The sequence below is a fragment of the Gracilinanus agilis genome, chromosome 3 (assembly GCF_016433145.1).
Source record: "Gracilinanus agilis isolate LMUSP501 chromosome 3, AgileGrace, whole genome shotgun sequence".
NCBI lineage: Eukaryota > Metazoa > Chordata > Mammalia > Didelphimorphia > Didelphidae > Gracilinanus > Gracilinanus agilis.
Genome location: NC_058132.1, coordinates 611,652,580 through 611,676,112, shown reverse-complemented (window position 1 = coordinate 611,676,112; position 23,533 = coordinate 611,652,580). Strand labels below are relative to the sequence as shown.

The window sequence follows — 23,533 nt, the reverse complement described above, 5'->3', positions numbered from 1 at the left end:
TTATTCTGAGAAACAGCTGAATGCAGTGGTGGGAGAGCCTGCCATGGAACTGGAAGACCTAGATTCATGTCTCTCCTGAGTCACTGCTTATGTGACCCTACACAAATCATTTAACCTCAAAATGCCATAGATAGCTTTCTAATCTGATAAGTTAAAGAGCAATTGATGACCTGCATTGTAGAGGAAATCTCCTCCCTAGAAGTTTCCTGCATCAACAAAAATCATAGGCAAAATTCTGCCAGAAACTGATTTCATTTAATTGCTGTCTTTAGAATAATTTGCCTGCGGTTCAATCTTTTTCTTCATTATAGGCTTCTTTTCTACCCTGGACACAAAATCATGTCCTCTAAAAGACTGGTTTCTTGTAAATGTTGATTAGAAGAAGGGAACTAAGCCTCAAATTTGAGTTCTCTTCCAACCTCATTCCCTTTTTTCTAAGGCACTAGACATAACAGTATTAAAACAGAAAGGAGCTAATTAGTGGCATGTATTTCTTAACACTGCTTTTGGTTGTCAGGATTAATAGAAGACCCAACACTACAAATAAAGACATGGAACTTAAACAAGAGAGCAAACATTTGTCCAGGGAAAGCAAGAGAAGTGAGGTCACTCCCAGTTCCAAAATTCTGATTGTTTCTGGAGAAAAGGCACTTAAATGTTAGTTCTATCAAAAGGATCTCCTTAGGAGAGATTTTAGTTTTTATTGCTCCTGTTTGAGAAGGATTATCAATGCATATTCTCAGTGGGACTCTTTGCATTTATGATTTCCTTTTGGTTTATAGAAGATCTCTTAGCTCCTAATAGTTGATATCCATAATCCCTCCAAGTTACGCAACTTAAAAATGAACCAGCTTTGTGATTACTTCTTTAAAGAAAAGAGAGTGACAGAATCCATACAATCAAAGGAAGTTTTGTTTTTCATATGTAATGTAATTTGAGATTGTAATATAATATTGTATGTATTGTAATGTAATAACAGACACTTTTTAAAATTTCAATTCCAGGTTTACAACCAGGCACCGATTACAAGATCCACCTCTACACCCTAAATGACAATGCCCGGAGCTCACCTGTAATTATTGATGCTTCAACTGGTAAGTATTTTTTAAAAAACAAGGAATGATCCCTTATTTTGTGCTGAACTTTTAAAAATGAACAGATAATATATTCATACATCTACAACTATCTCCATGTAAAATTAATGTTATACTATATCCATGACAGCTTATTAGTTCCTCCTTTTATATACTCTTCTGTTCTTTGTTCATTCATTCTATTTAAAAGAATATGTATTCTTTTTTTCACATTTATTATTAGCATGCAAACTACCCTTGTTTCAGTTTTCCTCTGGTTCAGAAATTTCTAGAGTTTTCTCACTTATTTTTATGTTCTAAGCAATGTGAACTTAGGGGGAGAGAGTGGGTAACTTTTTGTATATTTTATTATGTATTTTTATTATGTATATTATTATACTCCATTTCTTTAGTTATTTATGGAAAATTCAAATATCCATCCTTTGATTATAATTAGGCAAATAGATATGTGAAAGTGACTTAATTTTTGTTGAATTGACTCTTCATTTTTTATTTCATTCCAACTTTGATTTCTTTCAGCCATTGATGCACCATCCAATCTGCGGTTCCTCACAACCACCCCTAACTCGCTGCTGGCCTCATGGCAGCCACCCCGAGCTCGGATCACTGGCTACATCATCAAGTATGAGAAGCCTGGGTCACCTCCCAGAGAGGTGGTTCCTCGACCTCGTCCTGGGGTCACAGAAGCCACTATCACTGGTATGTCTCCTCTCCAGTGAGAATTTTCTGCCTCACTCCCCTTCATGTAGATAGCAAACTTTTAAGTATTTCCTTGCAACCATGCTAGAGAGAATGTTTAGTGGCATTATTATTCTGGGACATTGATGATAAGGACTAAAGGGGACCAAAGTCACTGTCAGGCCACTTCTAACAGTATTCTCCATCTAATCACAAGAGCAGCTAGGGGACAGAGGTCACCCTTCCATACTGTAACAAAAGAGTGAGGAGTTAAGTAAAAAGCTGCTATTTCGCTTCCAGGAAAATGGCAACAAATGGATTTTTTCAAAGCAAAATTTTTATAATAACCTGAAATTAGTCTTTTCGATCCCAGATGAAGGAATCCTAGAAGCCATCTACCCTAATCATGTCATTTTATTTTCCTTCGTATGTGAAGAAACTGATGCCACAGGAAAAAAAGTGACTTGCCCAAAGTAGTCATTGCCAGCAGCTAGGTTTGAACTGTTGAAAGTTCCAGTGCTCTCTCAATTGCACCAGGCATTACTGACAAACCAAAAATGAATGGCCCCATTAGAATCTCTTATATTTATTTATAATTACATCTTCCAGTTTCTACAAGATTATTCAAAAACTTCCATGAAGTTTAGGTTTTATCTTTTTGAACAAGTACTACTTTTTTCCCAAAAATTGAAGAAAGCAAACATATCCCATGGAAGAAAAATCTGTGGATGACCCTGGGCAAGTCACTTAACTGCATTGCCTAGACCTATCCTTCTGTCATATAGTTGCTACTAGGGCAAAAGGTAAGGGTTTAAAAATTTTTTTGAAAGGATGCCCTTATATTCTTAGCATTCAATTAATGCTTCATTAACAGTTATTTGGAAGCAGCTTCTTTGTTCTGCAAGACATTCATTATATCACGTTTTTTACAAACAAATGAGTTATAGCTATTGTCACTGAAAAGCTGACAGTCTTAACTAGTTTCACTATCTAACTAGGAAGATGCTAACCTTCCCCATAATGGCACAATCAACTTCGATAATATACATAGAGCTTTGTAGGTAAATGTTAGCTGTTTTGTTGTTGTCTTTGTTGTTGTTGTATGTCAATGAATACAGAAGACTGCCTGTTCCATTTGAAATTCCTATGGTAAACAAAGCAGAAATGATACTGGAAGGTTGATTTTCATGAAACCTTTTTTGAGAAAGAGAGAACCTAATTGTTTTGTTTTTCCTCCAGGTCTGGAACCAGGTACTGAGTATACCATATATGTCATTGCCTTGAAGAACAATCAGAAGAGTGAGCCACTGATTGGAAGAAAAAAGACAGGTAAAAGAATGCATTGGTTTCCAAGAGAAATTCTAACCAAGACTAAAAGTGAATGACTATGTTGGCAGTATGAAAGACCGCGTCTAACTTACTATTTTTTTAACAGCATAACTTTAATCTCTTTTTCTCTGTCAGTAAAAGAAATTGTTTAATGCACATTACAGATATTTTTCCCCCCTCTGAAGCAGGAAGTATAGATGTCGATATTGACCGTAAATCAATTCAAACAGAACCTCAAAGAGGCTGGGTTCTTTACAGCCCGATGTCAAAATTCAAAATGTTAAAGAAATGGATAAAGATATTGCCAAATCTTTATTCTTTTCCCCCCCTCTCAAGCCATGGTGCTGAGGAATGTTCGATTGCCTAGTTTGTTTTATTTGAACAAAATGTTTCATTTATGCTTAACTGAGAACTTTGTTTTTCTTTTTTGAATTGTCTTAAACATGTGTTTATCTAGTTTGTTATTTGAATCCTTGGAAAACCATGAGATTCAATGAACTAGATCTCCCCGATTCTCATCCATCATATGCTGACATGAAGAGCCTGAAATTACATCTCAGATGTACTTCTCAAATGGCCAAAAAATTAATAATAATAATTTTTAAAAGGATGCATATTATACTTCCATTCACTATGATTCTAAATTTGAGAAGAGGTAGCTTTTTTGTGGTGCATGGGCTCATAGCTTGGTCTAAATGGTATGAAGAATTCATACTAACACTTTTTCTTTCTAAGCTATAAAGAAGCTTTTGGAAAAATCATGAAGATTTCTCCTTGGAAAAGTGTGTTGGGATTCAGAAAGTTGCTAATTTAGAAAGTGGCTTTGATCTGATTGGAAAATAATTTATAATTATTGCCTGATTTGATAATGATTAATGCTGCTTTTGTTTTCGGGAGCTTGATATGCTTTGCTTCTAACCTCTCTTTGGCTAGATGAGCTTCCCCAACTGGTAACCCTTCCACACCCTAATGGACCAGAGATCTTGGATGTTCCCTCCACAGTTCAAAAGACCCCTTTCATCACAAATCCTGGGTATGAAAATGGAAATGGTATACAGCTTCCAGGCACTACCGGCCAGCAACCTAGTGTTGGGCAGCAAATGATCTTTGAGGAACATGGCTTTAGGCGGACTACACCACCCACAGCAGCAACCCCCATAAGGCATAGGCCAGGACAATACCCACCGAATGTAGATGAGGAGATTCAAATTGCTAACATCCCCAGGGGGGATGCAGATCATCTTCCATACCCTCTTGGGTTCAATCCAAATGCCTCTACAGGACAAGAAGCTCTCTCTCAGACAACCATCTCTTGGACACCATTCCAGGAAAGCTCTGAATATATTATTTCATGCCATCCCATTGGCATTGATGAAGAACCCTTACAGGTAATTATTTGTTCTCTTGTCATCTGCACTGTGAGACTAAAAGAAGGTATGAGGCCAAGTGGTTTAACCATACTTTAGTTGATTCCTTGTCATGAGACCAAATTCCAAATGGCTTCATTCCCAGAAGCCTTTGGGAAGATGTCATAGTTAGAATCTGGCACTTCCCTCCAGTCTGATCCCATTATTCCTTCCCAGCGCTGGATCGTTAGTCTTAAATGAAAATGGTGAATGAAGCTATGATGAGCTGTTGAAGCTCAGCAAGCAAAATTTGTGTAATTTTCTTCCATCTAGGGATCTTGATTGACATATCATTTAAAACCCTATAATTCTGCCTGAATTTACAGTTATTCTAGCAGTGAGTAAAATACTGTCTCTGCAGTATGTCCATGCAGGTTTCCCATCAAGGCATCTATGAGAAAGAAATAACAAATCTTGATATCAGTCCCATGTGTATTGCCAAAGTTATATTGCAAAACCAGCTTGAAGAGTTATTATATATGACTGTTATGGTGCCAAAACTTCCCTTGCCAATATACATCCATTATTATTCTCTTCTTGTCCTTTCTCCCAACTGAAAGGATTCTCTCCCTCCCCAAATTGTCCTAGAGTACTTTATCTCCTTTGCCCCATCACACCCTACTTTGTTGATGTGTGTGAGCTCTCTCCCTATCAGAATATAAGTCCCTTATGGATAGGACTGTGATGTTTTTGTCTTTATATTCCCCACCCTTCTCCCTCCATTTCTGGTTCCTAATACAGTGCTTTGATCTTAGTAAGGGCTCAGTGAGCTTTTGGTGAATTGTACTATGTGCCCAAAGCTCACACACTACGAGAGTTAATGGGGTGAGGAGGTGGGTTTGTGGGGATATACAGAAATATTGCAACCCACACCCAGTATCAGAAGCAGATAGTCATTGCCCCTACGTGACTAGGAGACATGGGACTGTGCTAATGTGTTCTGTGCCAAAGAGTCCAGTCCTTGTTTCTCATTCTGCTAAATAATGCTTTGGTAGCAGAATTATGGACCGTACTGTCTCTAATATTTTGGAAGGCAAAAGTTTCATGTCAAGTAGCCACTTAAATGTTTCCCCATTAGATTATGAGCTCTTCAGAAGCTCGAGTCTTTCACCTTTCTTTATGTCACCAACTCTTAGTACAGTGTCTGGAACATGGTAAGCGTTTAATAAGTATTTATTAATTGAATACTTTACCTTTTGGCAGAGAAGGCTGATAAGGCAAGTGAGAGAGAGCTGAAGAGATGTTGACCCCAAAGATAACATGTTCCAGTGGAGACAGGAGTAATTCTAGATTTAGGAGACCCAGGTTTAAATCCTGCATCTAATGTTTACTATGTGACCTTGAGCAAGTCACTTAATTTTCCTGGGTCTCAGTTTCCTTGTTTGTAAAATAAGCAGGTTGAACTAACTGATCTGTAAAGTCCCTCTAGATGCCATGATGCCTCATTACTTCCCCTTCTCATTATTGCCCCGTTCCTTGTCCTTCCATTCCCTATCTTCCCTTATTAATGTCATGAGGGTTGTTGAATGACTTCCCATTAGGAAAGTCCATGTCTATTCCTTTCTATAATGCTTTTCCTCCACCTTGGATTTACTGATAATTACAGTTCAGAGTTCCTGGAACTTCAGCTAGTGCCACACTCACTGGCCTTACCAGAGGGGCTACCTACAACATCATAGTGGAGGCACTGAAAAATCAGAGGAGACACAAAGTTCGCGAAGAGATGGTCACAGTGGGCAACTCTGGTATGTTCAAATTCACAGCGTGTAGTCAGCTTTCTCTTTAGATCAGTAGCAGAAGTGGTCTTTCCAAAGCCTAAAACAAACAAAAAAACAAACAAAAAACCTGTTGAAACTCAATATCCACAATCCTGGATTCAATTGAATTAGGAACTTTACCTTTCAAAGCAATAAATCAACTTTAGTTTGATAATTTTTTCCTGCAAGTTTTCCTTTTAGAAATACATAAACATATAAAATATCAAATATAAGATATTTTTCTTTCAGGCATTTTCAGAAGTGAAGTTCTAGAGTTTCCTGTGATTGAATAGGACTGGAATATTTGTGCCTGGCACAAAATGCAGCTCACTTTTTTTCTCTCTAAAGTGCGCTGTTTTCTTTTAGGGCTGTTTTAGTTCTGTTCTTCTGATTGTATCAGGGAGAATTATTCCAGTAAGCCTCTGATGGGTTCAGCACTTCTCTGAATTACCCTCCAATAACTCTTTTAACAAATTGGCTATACCTAAGCCTCTCTTGGCAGCAGAATGCTCGACATAAGTCCAGAAATATTCAGAATAGGGAATCCTGAATCTTCTAATCATTAGGATTTTCTGTACTATACAACTGAAAATATTAAGTATCTAAATATCAAGGAGTTATGGTTTATGGAGGGCCAGTTTCTAAGCTCTAGTTCATTTCCTCATTTAGTTTGAGGGTATAAACTGTAATATGGAGAGTTAAGTTATGAATTAAATTGTTGAATATTTTTTGAAAAACAGCTAGGGGACTCAGTGAATTGAAACCCAGACCTAGAAACAGGAGGTCCTGGGTCCAAATTTGGAATCAGACACTTCCTTAGATGTGTGGCCCAAGGCAAGTCACTTAGCCCCCATTGCCTAGCCACTACTGCTCTTCTGCCTTGGAATTAATACACTGTATTGATTCTAAGACGGAAGGTAAGGATTTTTTTTTAATTGTATGTATATTAAACATTTTTTTAACTTTTTAACTTTTGTATATATAGTTATTCTGAATATAATACTTAGCTAATGCCTAATGCTTATTCCTGGTTAGAATTGCCACTGGAAAGTGGTTTGCATTAATATAAAAGCCTCTTGATTTACCATGATAGGCCTATCATTTTCTAAGATTCATTCCCCCAACTATGAACATGAAGGGATTTTAACTTCTAACTGTTTTCAGAAAATTGGAGTCATCATTGATAGTCCCAAATTACTTTTAGTTCCTTTTCTAATTTCTTCAGCCCAGCTTGGGTTCCAGCCAACTTTTCCCTGGTTTCAAGAGCTTTAAGACTTTTTAAATTACAGCAAAAATTCAATTTTTCCAGGGAGATGTCTTTTTAAATATAAGGCACTTCAAAAAACCATTGCCTTTTGATTCTTTCCTTGTGAAAAGAGCCATATCATCCCCAATTTGAGTCTAAAATCATAATGAGTTTGTTTCACACAGTGGAGAATAACTTGGAATATACTTTGCTCACATCCATTACTTTAACATAAGCTTTTCCAAAGAGATTCAGAGCTGGGGTAATGTGCAGATTCAATGTTACTACCTTTGCCTGAGTATTTCCACTTCTTTTGTTAGCCACCATAGTATTAAAGGTTTCTATAATCTTCCTGTCATGATTAAATACAATTGAGACTTATTTTGCTAAGGATGTAATTTTGCTAAAATGTGTTCTATGTTCTACATTTCCTAACCTGGTCATTCAAATTTGTGGCCACTAGAATGGAAAGGTATGATATCTCCTTTGGCAAAACTGCCAAGTAGTTTATCTTTGGCAAATCCAAATAACACATTTGGACGTTAATTTTGCACTAGAAGTAAGAATAAAAACTTTTCAGTATTATTCAGGTTGTGGTGCTTGATTAAGCATTTATTCTGCAGTAGTTTGAAAAACACCCATAACTTGTCTCTTTTTATCCCACTTTTCTCCCTGAACAGTTAATGAAGGATTGAACCAACCTACAGATGACACATGTTTTGATCCATTCACTGTCACTCACTATTCCATCGGAGAGGAATGGGAGCGATTATCTGACTCTGGCTTTAAACTCTGGTGCCAATGCTTAGGTTTTGGCAGTGGTCATTTCAGATGTGATTCATCTAGTGAGTAGCCTGCTTTGTCCATCCATTCATCCATCTTCTATCCATTCATCCATTCTTACAGATTTCATGCATTAGCACTCAGCATGTTTGGCAGACACTGGCAGTTCCAAACATGAGGCAAACAAAGTAGCTTAAAGCAATATTTTGCATCATTAAAGGATGATGGAAATGCTGCTTGTTGAACACTGCAGTGAATCAAAGAGGTCACACGTGGATGTCATTATTTATCAGAAATTAGTTGGTAATGGAAATAACATTTTTTTTCTCCTCCTGATACAGAAACAGTTATAGGAATTCAATCCGTGATTAACAACATTAATGGAAGAGAGAATAATTTAGAATTTTTATTGTTGTTGTCTTTTACTTAGTTGGGCTCATTTAATACTCCCAATAACCTTGTAAGGTGGAAGGAGTATACATATTAAGGTTTGGAGAGATTGAGGCATGTAACTATTAAATGATATAACTATTACTTTACATAGTTATATCAGAACCATTAGAGGCTGGCATCAGGATTTCTCAAGACATTATTACTACTAGACTTTTAGAAGACCTTACCACTGCTGACCAGCTTTTAATTCTTCAATATTTGAAAGACTACTTTGATGGCTTAATAAGTGGTCTTTGAGAGTTGCTATAATGAAAATCTTCATTATTCTGTGGTCAGTTCATGCTCTTTTCAAACTTAGATAGTCTAGTCTCAGAAAGTCATCACAGAAACCATCCATGATTTCATATACAAACTCCCCAGATTGGCTTAGTACCGTCAAAGTTAAGTGTTCCAATGTTGTACTGGCACCAGGGTCATAGAGGCACTGGACAAGGGGCTGTCATAAAGCATTACTTTTTGTATATTTTAATTATTATATGGAGTGGGCAGACTTCTGTGGACTGATCAAGATATGTGGATGAAATCATTCATTCTTTTGATGATTGGAAAAATAACTTGTTCAAAAGCTATATTCCTAGATACCATTAATCAAATATACATACATTTGAGCCAGCTACATTTTTAAACTTATTCTTCCCAACATTTTACTTTAATGTAAATGAGTTGGTTTAGTCCAGATTATCATGGATATTTTGAAAAAGAAAAGAGTAATATAGCTACTAGTATTTTGTCATATTGATATATGGAAAAAACTCAGAAGTATGAAAGCAGCTAGTTATTTTAGGGTTTTTTAAATGCTAAAAGTTCTCCACTTTGGGGTTTATAAATAGTTTCACTACCTAAGCCCCTAGGTCTAGTGATAATATAGTCTATATAGTCTCAGTTCATCCTTTAGTTCCCCTTAAATATTCTTTGGTCAAATGCCCCAACTGTTCAATGGTGACCTTAAAAGTTTAATGATCAGCAAAAAGGTCCTACTAGAATTGAATAAACTAAAAGAGTCTTTGTTTTATACTGTATTTTGAAGTGTATTTTGATATAATCTAAGCCTCATGGGTAAAAATGCATCTTAGATGTGTTATAATGAAATGTTCATGAGTACCTCAAAGCATGCAGTTTTCAGAATAAGACTTTAATTTGCAGGCGTTACCATTGGATTTTATATTTGTAACATAGGTTTTAAACATTTTTTTTCGTTCAGTTATGTGAAATAGATTGTAACTTACAGAATCCTGAAAATACCAGATCTTTGTTTCTTATTTTATCCAACTGTAATCTATACTCATCTCTGGAAGTCCTAAAAGGAATATTCATCTATAATCTGTTCCTTGAACCCTTCAAGTAGACACTCTCATGACAGTCACCGACTTGTGTTTCATTTTCTGAATTGCCAATAATGGAATGAAGTGGATCCTATTGCATTGAAAATTTATGTTTTTTAAATCCCACAAAATGATATCTTTAGCTAGGTCCCAATTAGTATAGATCATGAATCCCATGAAGTAGCCACATTGCTTGATATGATAATTATGTAAGATATGATCATGGATTCCAACTCAATGGAAATATGTCACACGAATTCAAATAATGAGACCACTTCAAGGGATACATTATCCACACTAACGGGAACAAAGCTGTAATCACATATTTCCTTATGACTATGTCTTCCTTCCTATGACTTTCCTTATTCTGAGAACCAGGCACAAATAATTATTCACCTTTTGTTACTCGTATCTGTTCAGAATGGTGCCATGACAATGGCGTGAACTACAAGATTGGTGACAAGTGGGATCGCCAGGGAGAGAATGGACAGATGATGAGCTGCACATGTCTTGGAAATGGAAAAGGAGAATTCAAGTGTGATCCTCGTATGTAGTAACAGATCATTTTTAGTGTCACATTAACCACTTTCATTTGTCAGTGTTGGGCTATAACTGCCACCACTCTCTCATTCATAGGAAATATTGGGAATTTAGGTCTCTTTAGGAGAAGGACTAAATATGCTTGTTAATCTTGTAATTTAAGAAAGAGCAGGGGGCAGCTGGGTAGCTCAGTGGATTGAGAGTCAGGCCTAGAGACTGGAAGTCCTAGGTTCAAATCTGGCCTCAGATACTTCCCAGCTGTGTGACTCTGGGCAAGTCACTTGAGCCCCATTACCCACCCGTACCACTCTTCCACCTAGGAGCCAATACACAGAAGTTAAGGGTTTAAAAAAAAAAGAGCAGAGAAGTTTCAGGAATGAGAAATGATTTGAGGTCATTATGTGACTCTTCGACCCTTTTTAGAAATGAGTGCTCTGAACATTTTATACATTTAAATAGAACTGAGTTCTTTGATCATGTATTTGATCATATATTCTATGGAAGCCATGTTTTTTTACTGGTCTTTGTATTCCTTTATATTCACCTTTTTTAAATGACTTCTATCTTTCCATCTATTTAATCTAGTTGAGAACAGAAGATTAATTTGGGAGAAGCTGATAGTCTGTACAACAGGTTTAGCCTCATAGAATCCACAGTCTCATATATTCCTACAAAAACATAGAAGCCCAATTCTCTGGTGGCAAGAAGTCAGTGCTGAATAAGAATCCTAATGCCACTGATGAAATGAAAATCTCTAAAGTGGGTCTTGTTTATACCTCTGCCTTATTTTTTTTAAACAGATGAGGCCACATGCTATGATGATGGTAAGACATACCATGTCGGGGAACAGTGGCAAAAGGAGTACCTTGGGGCCATCTGCTCTTGCACATGTTTTGGTGGACAGCAGGTATGTCTGAACATTATGGACATTATTGTTCAAATAAAGACACCAAAGAATACATTTGATGGCAACTGATGAGGGAAGCAAAACAATGCTTTTTCATTCAATCAAAAAGGATTTATTGAGAGGCAATCACATGTCTACCTCTATATTAACTGCTTTGGGGAATACAAAAGTTCATATGCTTGTTAATATAATGGGAAAAAATATAGGAAATAGAATAAAATATCAAAGTAAGGAGTCAATTCTATGGGAGAGGAACTAAGAAATGGAGAGAAGCATATGGATTGGCCTGGATATCCAGTATCTACACATCTTATCACAATTGCCAAATCTTAGCATTTCTGTTCCCACATCTCTCATCAGTCATCATCCTCTTTCAAGCCCTCTTCACTCCTATTACAATAGCCTCCCTTCCTATATCTCCTCTCCCATCCATCCATACTGCTACCAGTGATTTTCCTAAAGCTCAAATCTGGTCATGCTACTCTAACCCCCTACTTACTAGACTCCAGGAGCTCTCCGTACCCTCCAGGTTTAAATAGAAAGCTCCTTTAGGACATTAAAAACTTTTTACAACCCGGCCACTTCTCATCTTCCTAATCTTCTCACATATTACTCCCCTTTCCACTACCAGCCCTACTGGGCTGTTTACTGTTCTGAGGACCTGGGTCTCTATGTCCCATCTCACTGTCTTTGGATTGGCTATCCTCTATCATTAGAATATTCCTCCTCCTCACTACGTCTTAGAATCCCTCATTTCCTTCAAGATGCAGCTCAAACTTCTCATTTTACATGAAGCCTTTCCTGATCCCCAGTAACTCCTTCCTCAAAATATCTTATATTCATTTTGTATATATTATGTCTGTACTTACATATGTACATGTTCTCTCCCCTGTTAGAGTGTAGACTTCTTGAGGGAAGGGTCTTTATCACATTTGGTTTTATATCTTCAATGCCTTGAACATAGACAGCACTTAATAAATGTCTGTCGAATTGGCTTAGGCTAACTTGCCAAAATTAAAGCCATATAAGGAGTTAACTGACCCGGGTTCTAGTCCAGGCCCTGCAGCTACTTTCCCACTTGTTGATCAGATTATATCAGCTTTCTAAACCTTATTTATAAAATTAAAAAATTATCCAAGATAATCTCTAAAAAATCCTCTTGTGACCTAGTTTTGAGAGGTTCCTTGAAGGAGATGAGGCTGAATTAGAACCTGAAAAATGGGTATAATTTGGATGGTGAGTAAAGACAGGGGAAATCATTCTAGGAAGGGAGAAAGAATATGAGCACAGAGATATCAGTGAGGATCTATATTTGTGCTTCACACCAACCTTCCTTATAAGAGGAAGAAGTACATACATGACACATTAGCTGAGGTTCCCTTGAGTCTTAATTTTTTTTATGTTGACCCTAATCCCAGATGGGAAGATTGGAGCAGCTTACTCCTTCCTAGCATTCTTATCATGATCCAAAAGCCCCTCTTTATGCTATTATCTTTGCTTGGACAGGGCTGGCGTTGTGACAACTGCCGAAGGCCTGGGGTCGAGACGGCTCCTGAAGGCTCAGCAGGCCACTCCTACACTCAGTTTTCTCAGAGATATCATCAGAGAACAAATACCGTGAGTATAGAGACCCCGTGCCTTTTCCCCTTGGATTTTTTTTGTCCATATCATTCTTCCTTATTACTATCATTCTAAACATGAATTAAATGTAGTAAATTTTAATGATATGTCAGGTTATATAGTGTGTCACAGTTTGTAACACAAATTCAAGACAATTATAAGTCAATTCAGTTATTGATTGCTTACTGGGTACTTTGCTACGAATTGGGAATGAGGAGAAGTTAAGGGAACTGGGAGAGAAGAAAGTCTTACTGGCTAAAAGGCTGTCTAACCATGGAAAAGTCTCTTGTCCTTCCTCAACTCTTGTTCTGTATCCGTGAAATGGGATAATGTGTCTTACACTATTGAACTCGCCTTAAAAATGTGCTTTGTAAACTTTGAATATAGAATATGAGTTACCTGTTACATGGCATGGTCCCCCCCTTCTTATACTTCTTTATGCTGTCTCCCCTAGGAGTTTTTGTTTGTGATTCTTCCCTTTTCCCGTTACTTTCTGTAAATGAACAGAACACCTTAGATTTTAAAGAAGTGGGTCAGGGTAGAGTGCACTGTAATTTGCAACACAAATTTAAGGAAATTATCATTCAGTTCAGTTGCTGATTGCCCGTCATGTTCTCTTTGCCTTTGTTGGCTTTCACTATTTATTACTAACATATTTTTTCTCTTCTCCCTTTGAACAGAATGTCAACTGCCCAATTGAGTGTTTCATGCCTTTAGATGTACAGGCAGACACAGAAAACTCAAGAGATTCACTAGAAAAGTAATATTCTACAGCCCTGATGAGCAAGCAACTTTCCGCTGAGACACCGTCCAAACTGGAGTGATGCTAGCAAACCCATCTTTCAAAGTAAACCATTAAAAAGCCCTCTGCTCTGGAGCAACTTCCCCGGCTTAAGCTCAACTCACAGCTTCTCCAAGCATCACCCTGGGAGTGTTTTAAGACTTTTCTCAAGATTGGCAAGCAGGGCATTGTCAGTTATGCCCCAAAGTGTTCTGTATCGCTCAGTATTTTAAATGCATTGATTTTGACTGATGATTTGGTAGAGGTTGATTATAGGGAAGCATCTGGAACCAACCAAAATGCTGCAAAAGGAAATGACATACTGAAATTTGGAAATAGAAAAGTCACCAAACACTTCTGCTGTCACTTAACTGTGTGGCCCACAATCCTGGAGGCCCTACATCTCCCTGTCACTGTGATATTTAAAATATGCACAGTCCTAATTTTGTTTCCTAAATGATTCTAGTAATTTCCTAGCAATAGCTCTATCTTATCTGTTATTTATCAATTTCCCCCAAGGGTTTTTTTTTTAATATGGAAAAAGAAAATTGTATTGGAGACACTTAGTACGCAGTTGACAAGAGGAATTTGGTGTAATAATGGTTGGTGATTATTTTTTTATACTGTAAGTGCCAAAGCTTTACTACTGTGGAAAGACAACTCTTTTAATAAAAGATTTACAAACCAGAATTCCATGCTCCTGGGTTCTTCTTTTTACAAGAAAATGAAGAGGAAGCAGGAGTATTCCTCTTTCCAAAAATGTGCCTTGAAAATAACTTTGATAACGTAGCACCACCACCTCAATGGGGAATTATGAATAATAACAGAAGAATAAAATTTATAGAAGAATAATAGGTTTCCATAGTCTGATGGCCTTTGCCAGACCTGGAGTCAGGATTAAAAAACTGTTTTAGGGGCAGCTGGGTAGATCAGCGGATTGAGAGCTAGGCCTAGAGACGGGAGGTCCTAGGTTCAAATCTGGCCTCAGACACTTCCCAGCTGTGTGACCCTGGGCAAGTCACTTGACCCCCTTACCACTCTTCCACCTATAAGTCAATACATAGAAGTTAAGGGTTTAAAATAAAAAAATATATATTTTAAAAAAACTGTTTTATTCTATTACTCTAACTTTTTGAGGAAGAAGAGGGTCCCAATTTAAAAATTCAGCAGTCATGGGGAACTCACTCTAACAATGTAAAACAGTAACTAATCCACAACTTAATCTCTTTGAAAGTTGCCTGGCCCCTGAGCAGTTCAGTGAAGAAGCCATATTGTTACCCAGATCTTTCCAGCTCCAAGGCTTGTTTGTATCCACTATAGGATACAAGCTGTATCTGCCTGTTCCCTGAAATTTAAACTTAACATTCACGAATTTTATTCTAAATCAAATGAACAAATACTGAATGCCTACTATATACCAAGCACTTTATTTTTTTTTTTAAACCCTTAACTTCTGTGTATTGACTTATAGGTGGAAGATTGGTAAGGGTGGGCAATGGGGGTCAAGTGACTTGCCCAGGGTCACACAGCTGGGAAGTGTCTGAGGCCGGATTTGAACCTAGGATCTCTCGTTTCTAGGCCTGACTCTCAATCCACTGAGCTACCCAGCTGCCCCCTTATCAAGCACTTTAAAAGAATTAGTTCTTGGGCGGACGACAGGGCTGAGATTTTCAAGCAGCTAAATTTATAGTGCTGTCTTCTTTCTCTTGGTCATTTAACCTCTTCAGCGATGTAATCACTAAATCACTTTACCATGTTACTACTTCATACTGATTATAATCAACTATAATTGCCAAATGTTAATTGCCACTTAAATCTAAATATTTACCAAGCCAGGTTCAAGGGCCATCTTTAGAAGTGTAAAAGCCATTTAAAGAATTTAGGATCATAGGAATCTGAGCCAGAAAGAAATAAAGATTATCTCATCCAGATCTTCTATTTTATGATGAGGAAACTTGAGGCCTAGAAAGGTTAAGGAACGAAACAAGAATTAATTATTATGCCAGCCACATTGCTAATAGCTTTACAAATAGTATCTCATTTGAGCCTCACAATATCTCTGGGAGGTAGATATTATTATCCTCATTTTGGAGTTAAGGAAGCTGAAGCAAACAGATTAAGTGACTCCTTAAGAGTCATATAACTAGTAAGAATCTAAGGTCAAATTTGAACTCTGTTCTTCCTGACTCCAGGCCCAGGCATCTATCCACTCATCTTCCTCCAAGAATTTCTCCAGGATCCTATAAACAGAGCAGATCAGCAAGTCATGTCCTCTTAACTCTCCATTATATCGTGGTCCCATTATCTACATGGCCAGCAACAGGAAGGAAGAACATCTCTTACCATTATAGTAAGGACTAAGGTGTACACCTTTACTCACTAAATTTCAAACTTTATTACTCCCAAGATAAAATATGAACTCCTTTATTTGGTATTTAAAAATACAACCTGGCCCTTTTGTACACCTTAGTCTCTGTGTTGCTACATCCCACCAATTCTGGTCCATTTTGTAGTTCCTCAAACATGACACCAGTTCTGTCTCTGTGCACATGCTCTGCCTCTCTGTCTCTAATATATCTTCATTCAAATCCTACCTTCCCGAGAAGTTTTTTCCTCCACCACCATCCCTAATGGCTTCTTCTCAGAAAGTGCCTCCTAACTCTTTTATATATCTTGTACCTAGTTATTTACATTAGAATGTAAACTCCCGGAGAGTAGGAACCACCTTTTTGTCTATTGGTATCCCCAACACCATCACAGTGCCTGGCACACATTTATTAAATGCTTTGTAACTGGACCTGACCCCAAAGCCACCTTCCTTAGTACAACTGAGATCTATGGTCTTTTATTTTATTTTATTTTATTTTAGTTATTTTTTTAAACATTTACCTTCCATCTTAGAATCAATATTGGGTATTGGTTCTAAGGCAGAAAAGTGGTAAAGGCTAGGCAATGGGAGTTAAATGACTTGTGCAGGGTCACATAACTAGGAAGTGTCTGAGGCCAGATTGGAACTCAGGAACTCCCATTTCTGGGCCTATCAATCCACTGAGCCACCCAGCCGCCCCCTTCTATGGCCTTTTATACCTAAAAGTATAAGCATCTGGTTGGCATTTGATTCTCATTCCATATGATCTCAGACTGATGACTTTACCATTTAAGTTTTAGGATAAAGTAACTGACCTCTAATGACTTCAACTTTAACAGTATTGATCAGTAGCCAATGATGTTCCAAATGCCAAAGATAAGAAATTAAATATTAGGGCTAGAAAGAACTTTAGAGATCTAGCCATGCCTTCACAATTCCTCTTGTTTTGCCAATCAAGATATACATGCAGAGATGATGTGACTTGACAGGATCACATGACTAGTAAGTGACACAGTTCTAAAATCTGGATTCTGACTCTCAATCTGGTGGTCCTTCCAATATGCCCACGCTTTCAATAAGCATTTTTATTTTTATTTTAGTTTTTGAATTTGGAAAATTTTATTTAATTAATTAATTTTGAGTATTTTTACATGTTTACAAGATTCATGTTCTTTCCCTGCCCTCCCTCCAACCCCCTCCCATAGTCGACACACAATTCCACTGGGTTTTACATGTGTCACAATAAGCATTTTTAAACAGCCAAATAAATCTGAAGGAAATTAAATATTTTCTCTAAAAATGGACACATATCTCAGATGTCCAATGTAGCACTTCAACTCCAAACAAGAGTATGGGAGCACAGAGGCAGCTAGGTAGCTCAGTGGATTGAGATTCAGGCCAGAGACTCCTGGGTTCAAATCTGGCCTCAAACACTTCCTAGCTGTGTGATCCTGGGAAAATCATTTTTAATCCCAATTGCCAACCCCTTACCACTCTTCTCCCTTGGAACCAACACTTAGTATTGATTCAGAAGAGAAGATAAAGGTCCAAAAAAAAAAAAGAGAATATGGTAATATGCCCAGTGGTTAGTCTATGAAACATGCTAACCTAGACTAACAAACCTGGTGAACCATTGCAAAGTTGATGAAATTTCTTAATCATTTTCTTTTTAAAAACGGGGACAGACTTGATCAATGATACATGTAAAACCCAGTGGAATTGTGCATTGGCTTAGAGGGTTTTGGGGGAGAGGGAAAGAACATGAAATATGTAACTAGGGGAAATATTCAAAATAAATAAATTAATTAATTGATTAATTAATTTTAAAAAACTGGGACAGAGATAAGAGTGTAAAAAGCAGTTTAACAGCTATTATTCTATTATCTATCATGGCCAGTTATAGTCTGGGAGAACACACAATAAAAGATGTCTCCATCTTCCCAATTGAGAAGTAATAAACTGGGTTTCAGAAGCATTCATTGTGTATGGGATGAAATTGTGCATTATCCCCCAGCAGACGTTAACTACTATTAGTAACCATAGATTGGCAACTTCCTATAGAGAATTCATGAAAATTTGGTGCCCTTCAGAAGGGAGATACCAATTTCTCCTTATGAAAAGTAGAGAAATCCCCCTCTCCAAAGCAGCTTTATATATCATACATAAATATACACCTTTAATGCACTCTTTTCAAATGCGACCAAACCCCTCAACCCTTTTTTTCTTCCCACAGGAACGAGTTCACACTTCCCAAAGGAAAAGTTTTAAACCTTACAATTATAATCTTAACTTCCTATCCTAAATGTTTCAGCCTGCAACTTAGACATTGCAAACTTAAGGAATGCTCCCATAGGTTTGAGAGCTCTGGGAAACTTCAGGAGGGTAGGACAAGATAAAGAAAAAACAACATTCACAGACATTGTATTATGCACAAGTGTGGGCAACAAAGAAGACAAAACAAAGTGCTGTGTTAAATTCCTATAAATTCTGAATTCATGTGAATATCTTGAAACACCTCGCCTTGGATAGACTACTCAAGCAGTGCTCCCCAACCTCTTCCTTTCCTAAATAAAGGCTGCTTTTTCTCTACAAGCATCCAAGCCTCCTGCCTGCTCATTAGAGTGATTTCTGGAAGTGCTAGCTCCCCCAAAGTTCCATTCCACACAACTGTGTCTATTGGTTATGCTTTGTTATAATGGCAGACTTACTAGTAGTGATAGAGTCAGTGAGGTGAGGTGAGTAGAGGGTGGGAATATCATGAAATGACTCTGGGGTTTTTTTTAAAGGCATATGCAGAGTGAAAGGAGAAGAACAAGGAGAGCATTATACACAGAGACTGATACACTGTGGTACAATCGAATGTAATAGACTTCTGTACTAGCAGCAATGCAATGCCAGGACAATTCTGAGGGACTTATGAGAAAGAACGCTATCCACATCCAGAGAAAGAACTGTGGGAGTAGAAACACAGCAGAAAAACAACTGCTTAAACACAGGGGATATTTTCTCTAAACTATCACCCCAGTGCAAATATCAATAATATGGAAATAGGTCTTGATCAATGATAAATGTAAAACCCAGTGGAATTGTTCATTGGCTATGAGGTGGGGGGAGGGAAAGAACATGAATCATGTAACCATGAGAAAATATTCTAAATTAATTAAAAAATTTTTTTCAATTAAAAAATGAGAAAAAATAAAAAAGCATCAACAAAATATCTTTTTTTTTCAAATTTTTCAAATGACACCAGAGAAAAAATGCTAAGAAGGAAAAAATCCTTGTCTTCATGAAGCTTGCAGTTCAAGAAAGGTGATAAAACACACTGAAAAAATTAGCTGAAATAGAAAATGACACATGAAAAGTAAATGAATAAAAGTTAAAGAAAGTATATGATGTCTGAAGGGAGAAAGTTTATTAGTGCAATTAGAGGACCCAAGTTCAAATCCTGCCTCTGACATTTATAATCTGTTTCCATGAGAAAATCGCTTAATTTTCCTGGATCTCAGTTTGCTTAATTATAAAATAAGAGGATTAAACATGATGGCCTCAGATACTCCTTCCCTGATCTATAACCCTAATATGGGAGGATCAGGGAGAGTTTCATCAGATACAACCAGCCAATTTTTACATTTGTTGTGAGGAAGATTAGATTAGTTAGTAATTAAGTAATTAAGCATTTTCTAAAATGTTGGGTTGGTCTTTGGCATTCAGAAATAGTGAATAAAAGCAAAAAGGGAAGTGAACAAATTTATAAATTTAAATTCTGTTTGATGGGACACACTGTTCAATACATTCCCTTGTATTTACTACTATGTAAAAATGCCTTTAAGGAAGAATAATTTAAAAAATAAATAAGGGAACGATTCATATACCCTGTGATGGTCACCAGAAAAAGAAATATTCTTTGGTTGGGAAGGGGAGGTATTCTGCAGGGAAGGGGAAGGTATCTAGACCTGTGATTTCATCAGTATGGGAACCTGGTGAGGATGCTTCCTCCTCCAACAATATAGATATGTAGTTGTATTGCTCATCTACAACTTTAAATTTAAAGAATTATCTGGCAGTTGCCTAGAGTCGTGCTAGGTTAAGTAGCTTGTTCAGTCACACAGCAAGCATATGTGTGTATGTAGGCTGTATTGGAACCAAGTCTTCATGATGCCATTATATGACCTTCTAGCCACTATTCCCTGCTGCCTCTCCATCACAAATGCTGTAATGATTCATAAAAATTGTAGAGAATTAAGGGAGGTGAATTAAAGTTTTGCATAAAGCTCTAAACCTCGAGGCTCAGCTAGCTCAGCTGCTTGATCACCATGTTATCTGAAGGAACCTTGGAGCCAGTGGTCAGTCATTGTGTGTGTGCACCAGTTAGCTTTCTTCTGCTACATATTCTCCTTCAACTCAGTCAACAGGTTTACAAGCCTGCCATTGGTCGCAAGAGAGACCAGATCGGCTCTGTGTCAACACTTTTTCTTACAACTAGGAAAAACAGGTTAAAGAACACGTTCCATTGATATGGGTGGTAGAGAGCGAGCTGCATTTTATCTTGGTCTGTGAAGAGGAAGGCCATTCCCTCCAGTGTTGAAAACCTTGGGGACTGGAAGGTGGCTCAGTGGATAAAGAACAAAGTCTAGGGATCAGAGGTCCTAGGTTCAAACCTGACCTCAGACACTGCCTCGTTGTGTGTCACATAACACCCATTGTCTAGCCCTTACTGTTCTTCTACTTTACATTGATTTTAAGACAGAAGGTAAGGGTTTGAAAAGAAAAGAAAAGATACGTTTCTTCTCCACTTGTTGGGGGGGAAAAATTTTTTTTGGACAAAATTAATGAAAGAGTAGCTTTGGATTGAGGTAGTAAACCTCTCTAACAACTTTACCACAAATTTAAAAATATCCCTAAAGAGTATTTCAAGTCAAGCTGGTAGGATTGTAATGAATTAAACAGAATGAGAAACTTCTTCCTTCCTTTCTAGACAGCAAGCCACAAATTTGTTCCCCATTTCAGAAAATGACACAGGTTGTCTTTGCAGAATGCCTATCCGTTTTCTTTATTTTTTTTCTTTCTTTTTAACAAGTGGAGCACAATTCGAAAATGAATGACTTCTAATAATAGGTTGGAGGCCGCATTTAAATAATCAGGGCTACAGACCAAATTAAAACCCTATCATAGTAAAATCTGTCTTTATCGACTGGTTCTTAGAGAAATCATTTGGTCAAAGGAACTCAGAACGAATTTCTAAATACAATTTCACATTTTCTCCAGCATATCTAACTAATACTTCTTCTGGAAGTGCTTTTTCATCAGCAAACCAGCTTTAAAGTTAGAGTGGCTCAGTGGAATACAAGAAGACTTATAGTATAATATAATAGGATATAACATAACATAATAATAGAGTGGCTCAGTGGAATACAAGAAGACTTATAGTATAATATAATAGGATATAACATAACATAATATGATATGATGATATATGTGATATGATACATGATATGATGTGATGTTGTATGATGATATAATTAAGAATTTCAGAATATAAAGAAATTTCCAGTGCAAAGCAATACTTTCTTGGGCTTGCTAAGGTTGCGTGCCAAACTTATGGGTAAAAAATTAGATATAGATACAGATATATACATATATATACATATATAGAGAGAGAGAAATCTCATAATTCTAAGGACATTTTTTGCCATGGTGCAGGTTTGATTTATGCTAAGGTTCTTCATTTAGTATGCAGACACCCATGGGTCTCTCTGCTGCAATGACCTCAATGAACAGTGCAAATTAATTTCAATAATAATAATATCACTGGAAGCCCATGATGCATGCTTTCAGAGGAGAGTTTTAAAAAAAGAAAAGAAACGATCAGGTGAAAATTACAAGTATAGGAGATTACTTTTCCATTTAATTATGTTTCCATTGAAAATTCCATTCCACTTCTATTTGTATGAAACTCATTAAAGTGATTAAGAAACATCCCATCAGCACATTTAAGTGCTGAAATTGCTTCTCATTCAGTAGTTCCCATTACTATGTTGAAGGAAGAAGCAGGCAACAATTAACAAAATCCCATTTTCAGGGGATACAAGTGAACCATTAAAAAAAAAACTTTCTCTTGGGACTTCTTATGTTTAGGAACATTTAGAGATCAAATATGAGCACAAAGATGACCTTGACCTGCTCCAGATTTTTCTCATCAACTCAGAGAAAATGAATATATTCTTTGAAAAGTATAAACTCCACAAATGTAAGAAGAGATTTTCACAGCCATACCTTCGCCCTGTCCCAATTTAAATAATGTGACTCATTTTGGATTGCAGACAAAAACTATATTAAATACAAAACAATTAGAAGGAAATACTATAAGTTAAAAGTGTAAAAGAATATGGGTTGGGTTCCAAAAGGCTCAACCAGGAAATGTCTTTGTTAATGTTCCTCAGGGTACTTAGGTATCAAATCTCTTAAGGCACATTTTATACTTGCCAAAACCCATTTTTTCTTTTCTTATTTCCCAAAGGAATGTAATGCTTCCACGTAATCTTGGGTACTAGGTTTATCATTGCTAGATTTATTATTTCACTTTTAAAAGACTTCAAATTAGAATCATTTTGGAGTTGTAAGAATTCTCTAAATATTTCAGAGTGGCCATGTGGGAAAGACGTGGAAAATGTTCTGTATCTGATTTTTCACTGTGGCTGAGAGAATAAATTACCTGACTCTTAAGCTATATACTCTATGTAGTATATAATCATCACTATATGAGGATGAAACTCTATAATATCCATTTCCATCACACTGTTACTTGGAAATTCTCCTTTCAGGCCAAAATGAAGCAAGGCCTGTGCCAAAAGCAGGATGGAACTTTAAAACAAAACCTGATTTATATAATTTAACATTCATAGAAGGAGAGAGGCCAAATCCTTTGGCTCTTCCAAAATATGTCACTTACAGCTTTGAAATTATAAGATCAAAGATTTAGAATTGGAAGGGACCTTAAAGGTCCTTCTTATGAGGCCTCTCTCTAATTGAAATCCCAGGTGTCCAATTCTCTAATTTTTATACATAAGAAAATAGTAAATATGTGACATAGGATTAAAAAAACGGTCTTCCTGATTCCAACCCAAGTCTTCTATATTTTGTACTATTTAACTGCCTTTTGCCTGCTAGTGTAAGGTTTTAGGGTAAAAAGGAGAGGAAGAATTGAGGCAGAAGTGGAAATAATTCAGGGTTATTTATAAAACTACTTATT

The 23,533-nt window shown here is 36.9% G+C and overlaps 1 protein-coding gene across 1 annotated transcript in view; it reads left to right on the top strand.

The window, feature by feature from the left end:
• FN1 (fibronectin 1) overlaps positions 1–14,606 on the top strand; it is an 87,495-nt gene extending 72,889 nt beyond the window's left edge. Inside the window, exons 37-46 of the mRNA XM_044670739.1 lie at positions 1,005–1,094; positions 1,614–1,793; positions 3,012–3,101; positions 4,035–4,489; positions 6,114–6,252; positions 8,191–8,355; positions 10,489–10,614; positions 11,409–11,515; positions 13,022–13,132; positions 13,816–14,606. Coding sequence (XP_044526674.1) covers positions 1,005–1,094; positions 1,614–1,793; positions 3,012–3,101; positions 4,035–4,489; positions 6,114–6,252; positions 8,191–8,355; positions 10,489–10,614; positions 11,409–11,515; positions 13,022–13,132; positions 13,816–13,899 — 1,547 coding nt within the window. The 3' untranslated portion in view covers positions 13,900–14,606. The remainder of the gene's footprint in view (positions 1–1,004; positions 1,095–1,613; positions 1,794–3,011; positions 3,102–4,034; positions 4,490–6,113; positions 6,253–8,190; positions 8,356–10,488; positions 10,615–11,408; positions 11,516–13,021; positions 13,133–13,815) is intronic.
• The last annotated feature ends 8,927 nt before the right edge of the window (positions 14,607–23,533 follow it).